Source organism: Salvelinus sp. IW2-2015, unplaced genomic scaffold (genome assembly GCF_002910315.2).
Source record: "Salvelinus sp. IW2-2015 unplaced genomic scaffold, ASM291031v2 Un_scaffold1786, whole genome shotgun sequence".
NCBI lineage: Eukaryota > Metazoa > Chordata > Actinopteri > Salmoniformes > Salmonidae > Salvelinus > Salvelinus sp. IW2-2015.
Window position 1 is genome coordinate 20,905 of NW_019943161.1, and position 6,726 is coordinate 27,630.

General features: G+C 43.1%; 1 protein-coding gene across 1 annotated transcript in view; it reads left to right on the top strand.

The window, feature by feature from the left end:
* The window catches only part of hadh (hydroxyacyl-CoA dehydrogenase), a 9,153-nt gene extending 7,039 nt beyond the window's left edge, over nucleotides 1–2,114 (top strand). Inside the window, 4 exon segments of the mRNA XM_024139371.2 lie at nucleotides 773–862; nucleotides 1,029–1,101; nucleotides 1,194–1,310; nucleotides 1,618–2,114. Of these exon segments, the coding sequence (XP_023995139.1) occupies nucleotides 773–862; nucleotides 1,029–1,101; nucleotides 1,194–1,310; nucleotides 1,618–1,736 (399 nt within the window). The 3' untranslated portion in view covers nucleotides 1,737–2,114.
* Nucleotides 2,115–6,726: the final 4,612 nt, after the last annotated feature.

Consider the following 6,726-nt stretch of genomic DNA (forward strand, 5'->3'; position numbering starts at 1 on the left):
AACCCATTTTGGTCCTGAAGGTTACTCGCCAAGCGAGTGTGAATCCAAACCACATAAGCACTGTCCTGTCTCCGCTGCCTGCGACTTTGTCAAGAACCATAGGAGTTAGCTATCGATGATCAGTGTTGAAATGAACATCAAGCCAGAGCAAGTGCTGTTTGATTAGAAACATTTTTGGTTGCCATTTTGAATGTGTAGCCTAAATATCAAAATTCCTTTATCTGCATTTGAGCTTTTTTTCTAATCTTACTATAAAGCTATGCTGGTATCCTTGAAATGTGCTAAAATAGATTATTTTAAAACTATTCTAATTAATATGAAATATTTCAAAAGGAAAGGCATTGTGTGTCCCACATAATTGATGTTACTAATTGGGATGTACCTCATGGGGGTTGCTTGCTGCTTGTTGCCTGATGTTTTGCTTCCTCTATTTTAAGACACACCATTTTCGCCAGCAACACATCCTTCTGCCCATACACCGGACATAGCCAGCTCACCAGCAGGCTGGACAGATTTGGAGGGCTGCACTTCTTCAACCCCGTCCCATGATGAAGCTGGTAGAGGTAAGGATCAATAGTGCGGCGTACATTTTAGACATCTCTCCCTATGATAAGTCTCTATATAGTCTCCCGCAAAGCAGTTATTTTTATGTCATGATGGCGATGTTTAAATTAGAAACATATGTAAGTTGCTTTAAAAATGACACGTTGATAAGGAGAGCAAGCCCCAAGTTTCAATTGAAAGATGTTAGATGTTTACGTGTCCTCTTCAGGTGATTGGAACATCAGCCACAAGCCAGGAGACCTTCGATTCCCTCCTCACTTTCAGCAAAGCACTGGGAAAGACGCCAGTGTCCTGCAAAGTAAGACCCTCGCTTATTTTAACAATATAAAGTATTTCGCTAGTATTGTACACCTATAAAAGATAATGCAGTGCATACCATATTACACCATACATTATCTTCATCATATCAGTTCAGATACATTATAAACGGTTCACTAACATCAGTACGTTATGTTCATCATCAGGACACTCCTGGGTTCATTGTGAACCGCCTGCTGGTGCCCTACATGATGGAAGCCATCAGGCTACATGAGAGAGGTACACCACCCCCTGCATGACTGAAAGATAGTCAAACGTTTTGCCTGTATATGAATGAAAATAGCATCGGAGCCAAGAGGGATGTGAGTCAGGCCACGGGTCAAAGGAGGACATTGATATTGCCATGAAGCTGGGCGCTGGGTATCCCATGGGGCCCTTTGAGCTGCTGGACTACGTAGGACTGGACACGGCTAAGTTCATCATGGACGGTGAGGGTTGGGCTGCTTCACAAGTGTGTTCCTATTACAGAGTGATTTCAGTACCAGTTAAAAGAGGTCTATATTAGCAGCTAGGAACAGGCCCAATAGGATTAGCTGCATGTCATATGGCACAGGGGAGGAGCACTGTTTTGGTTATAGAATGGTGAGATGGACGAGAGGTGCCGGTGGTCTTTTGAAAACGGTGATGAATATTTGAAGAAGCAAAAACATGAAATGAAGTAGGTGCAGGCAGTGTAAAACCAATGCAGAAGCAGTTAGTTAAAATGAACCGTTTGTGTTGATGACTTGATTCCAGGCTGGGTTGAGAAGGATCCTGACAACCCGCTGATGCAGCCCAGTGAGATGCTGAACAAGCTGGTGGCCGAGGGCAAGTTCGGCAAGAAGACCGGAGAGGGCTTCTACAAGTACAAGTAACCCCGCCCCAGCATCAACACTAGCTGGAGCCTGTTCATTAAAGGGCACCCCCCCCCCCCCCCACCCCCACCCCCTCCCCCCACCCCCCACCATGCGTGACAAACGGAAATGAAAATAAGCGCTTCCGATTGGACAAGATCATGTAGTCCCTCAGTACTGATAAGGGCATGAATGATAATAGAAAAAACCGTCTGGTTAATTTTGACAACGGTAGAACAGAGATGCAGCCGGTAACGACCCTCAGTGCCTCCTGAGGAATGGGTAGACCGGTGTTATCAATTCAAAATCTGTCTTTTGACTGTATATTCTGAATGTCATCTTTATGTGTGGTTTGTAAGTAACTGAGTTTGTGGCATTAAACTGACTTTTCCAAATGCTTCCCATAGGTTGTTCTGAGGTTTCTATTCATCCAGTTCTTTTCTAGGGATGGATTTGCCTCTGGACCTTTGAGCCAACACACCCTGCCATTAATGGATACCCAGTGATACAGTGCATCGGAAAGTATTCAGACCCCTTGACTTTTTCCACATTTTGTTTACATTACAGCCTTATTCTAAAATGGATTAGATTGTTTTTTTTGTCCTCATCAATCTACACACAATACCCAATAACGACAAAGCAAACACAGGTTTTTATACATTTTTGCAAATGTATTTAAGTAAACAAATATCACATTTAAATAAGTATTCAGACCTTTACTCAGTACTTTAAGCCCTTTGGCAGCGATTACAGCCTATTATTCTTTGGCATCATGCTACAAAGCTTGGCACACCTGTATTTGGGGAGTTCACCATTCTTCTCTGGCAGATCCTCAAGCTCTGGTCAGGTTGGATGGGGAGCATCGCTGCACAGCTATTTCAGGTCTCTCCAGAGATGTTAGATCGGGTTCAAGTCCGGGTTTTTGCTGGGCCAAAAGGACATTCAGGGACTTGTCCTGAAGCCACTCGTGTGTTGTCTTGGCTGTGTGCTTAGGGTCATTGTCCTGTTGGAAGGTAACCATGGCTACAGTCTGAGGTCCTGAGTGCTCTGGAGCAGGTTTTCATCAAGGGATCTCTCTGTTTCTCATGGCCTGAGAGTCCTTTAGGTGCCTTTTAGCAAACTCCAGCGGGCTGTCATGTCATGCCTTTTACTAAGGAGTGGCTTCTGTCTGGCCACTACCATAAAATGCCTGATTGGGGGAGTGACTGCAGAGATGGTTTGTCCTTCCTCCACAGAGGAACTCTAAAGCTCTGTCAGAGTGACCATCGGGTTCTTGGTCACCTCCCTGACCAGGCACTTCTACCCTGATTGCTCAGTTTGGCCAGGCAGCCAGCTCTTGGAAGAGTCTTGGTGGTTCCAAACTTCTTCATTTCAAGAATGATGGAGGCCACTGTGTTCTTGGGACCTTTAATGCTGCAGAAATGTTTTGGTAACCTTCCCCAGATCTGTGCCTCGACACAATCCTGTCTCGGAGCTCTACGGACAAATCCTTCAACGTTTTGGCTTGGTTTTTGCTCTGACATGCACCGTCAACTGTGGGACCTTATATAGACAGGTGTGTGCCTTTCCAAATCATGTCCAATCAATTGAATTTACCACAGGTGGACTCCAAGTTGTCCAAACATCTCAAGGATGATCAATGGGAACAGGATGCACCTGAGCTCAATTTCGATTATCATAGCAAAGGGTCTGAATACTTATGTAAATAAGGTGTTTAAAAAATATATATATCAAAAATGTATAACCTGTTTTCGCTTTATCATGGGGTATTGTGTGTAGTTCGATTAGGGATATTTTTTTTAATCAATTTTAGAATAAGGCTGTAATGTAACAATGTGGAAAAAGGGAAGGGGTCTGAATACTTTCCGAATGCACTGTATGTCAGTCAACAACCCCTGCGTGTTCAACCCTACTGTTCATTTCCAATATTGTTTCTTGAGTTACTTTGACTACTCAATTCGAAAATCTAAAATATTACCCTCTTTATATCCCGGCATTAAATTGATCATCTTGGATACATGAGACATCACATCTCACCTTTTTCCATGGATTTAACAGTTTAAGAGCAGCTTCAATACTCAAGATGTAGATTTTCCCTTTTGTCAGCATAGCCGTAAGACTGTATGAAAGTAACCTCAGTCTCGGCATGCTGCTGGAGTTTTAATTGGTCGGTTTTAGAGCCTTTTGAAGTTTRCCCTCGAGATTTGAKTGATTTATAGTCAATAATTCTGCTTGGTAGTTCTATTTAAGACCYCTAAGTGGCAGTGTTGTCAAATGCAGAATTTCTGGATATGAATCATATGATGGGCCTACTAATGATCACAAGCTACAAGATTATTGGGCTGGTTTCCTGGACATAGATTTAGGCCTAAACTAAAAACAATGCTCAATGAAGAATCCCCATTTAAATAGGTTTTTAGACTAGACTAAGACTAGGCTTAATCTCTGTCCCGGAAACCAGCCCTGTAAGTAAGGTATACCTTCTATCGCATAAATCTGGTCGGGAGATCAAATGAGCCAATGCCTTTTTATTTTTCTTTAAAAAAACAAAACATGTTGAAAGTGTTAAAATGTGACCACTTGGGAAGCAAAGTGCTTATACCAAGATGACAGTGATTCAAAATACGACAATGAATAAAAAAAAATGCGTCAAGTAATACTAAAAATAGAGCATAAAATCAATAAAATGTTACAGAAATGCATGAAATAAACAACATGGGCAAAAAGACCACAGTTACCAGATAGAGAAGAGAAAAGTCCATCGCAATCAAGCTTGGTGTCAATTCAGGAAGTACACTGAAATTCCAACTCCAACTTCTCTTCAATMCTTTCCAATGAGGAAAATGTCGAATTGCAATTGGAATTTGGTTAACTTTCTGAATTGACTGGAATTGACCCCAACCCTGATCGCAATAAAATGAACACTGCCAAGTGCTGGGGTAAATATATATCTGCTTCATTTGTCAGTTTAGAACAATAAAATATAGGCCTCTGAGCAACCACTTGCCTTTGTCCTAACGTTGCCTGCAAAAATACCAAGAAAAGTGACATATCCTGACAGTTTCTTTAAAAAGTACACATACTGAGCTTTATTTTACATCTGAGCAAGACTCGAGTCAAGGTCACTATTTGTTACAAATAGTATCAAAAGAAGCCTTAATTTTCATTTTTCTGCAAGACGCTTTAACAAGAAAACAAATGGCTTTCCTGTGTTCAAAGCTTATTTTCATATATACCAGTATATATATTCTAAAAAAAGAACAAAACAAAAAATTCACTGAAAATATACACCGAGAAATTTAAACCAAGTTCAAAATACAAAAAAGCATTCAATTAATTCCAACTCAAAGGTAAAAGCTATAATCATAAAACGTTGATATTTTTTGCACCAACTGGTCGTTAATAAAAACAAAATGGAGGATAGGAGCCTTGAGAGGATGTTTCCTTGACAACATGTGATTGACATCCCTCCATCTTCCTTGTGATAGTGCAGTCAGTCTAAAGAGGTCAGGCCGCAACCCAAACACGTGGTCTGAAATCCAGTGAGAGAGGMGAAAGGGGAGTGTTGAGGGTCGAACATAGTGGGCTGTACAAAGGAAAGGAACGGAGGTGGCAAATAACTTAGGAATAACTTAGAAACAGGTGTTGGGGAGGTGTTAATTGTGTTTGACAAAGTGAAATCGCTGAACTGTTTTCAGTGCAGTGCCTTGGATTGAGATAGAGCTGCTTGTAAGGAGAAAAAAAGGCGTGAGGGGGCTGGGGAGTGAGGGGGCTGGGGAGTTGCATGCGGTTGGATGATGGTCTTTAGTAGTGATTGTCTTGTTCAGTTCAGAGTTTCTACAGCAGATAGGAGAGTCACTGCAGGAGAGGAGTATAAAGTGAAGTTCGGGGGGGATATTCCTCTGAGAACGGGAGTTGAGGCTTGGGGGTCGGAGATAAGGTGGAGGAGGGTTCATGGAATCTAGCAGGCCTCCATCTCTAACAGAGGGGCCAGAGCTGCTGCCTTCGCTTTGCACGACGTGGAGAAAGCGTTCCGTTTTCCTCCTGAAGTAGAGAGAAACATTGTCAGTTCAATGGGCAACAACAGAGGGCCTAAACGTGTCCATAGTCATTGCTGTTACAGGTCATTTGCGAGTGCTGGCTGTCTTTCATACTGGTCAGAAAKYGAGAGATGCAATGCACTTTTAACCCGTTCAGTCTGAGGGAAAACCCCTCACTAACTAAAAAGGAGCTCAAACACATGAAACCACAACAACACATTGCTGTCAACGTCGTCTGAAACCAGACAGTCTCACACGTCCCACATACAGTGAATGGGTGCTGCATCCTCACAATGCTACACACACACACACACACACACACACACACACACACACACACACACACACACACACACAAAATAAAACACACACAAAACACACACACACACACACACACACTACAGAGGACCTGGGCGAGTGAAGGAGCTCTACAGTTCTGCCGTCTTCAGAGAGCAGTAATGGCGTTGCCGACCTGAACATTAGGTCGTAGGTTAGTGACAGGATGTGGGTTGGCATTAGCTTTGATCTCGCGCTGACATCAGGTCACTGTGACCCAAGCTGGCTCCATCTGCTCTGCCCCCTCTCTTACTGACACCCTGATGTCATCTACCTACTGCTACGCTCTCTCTCTCTGAACGCAACCAGCCATCTAGTTAGGATACAGCCTCTTGTTGACAATTTATGCTGCCACCGCTGTGTGTGGGCTGTGGGAGGTAGAGAGAGTCTCCTCAAGCTGGAAGCACTTTACAGGGCCTTCTAAAAAGCCCCGCCGGCCACCATCCACCCATCCATGCAAGGGAAATTGTTTGTCAAACCACAAAGTGGTTTTGCTCAAAAACTGGTCTGTGGCGAACGTAGCTAAAAGAGTTAGCTGCAGTTATTGACGGACGGCGGTGTTGGTTATTTTCCAGCATCAAATAGAATCAGTGATCAAAGAGAGGAGGGGAAGAGATTCAGAGGTAGATGTCTGA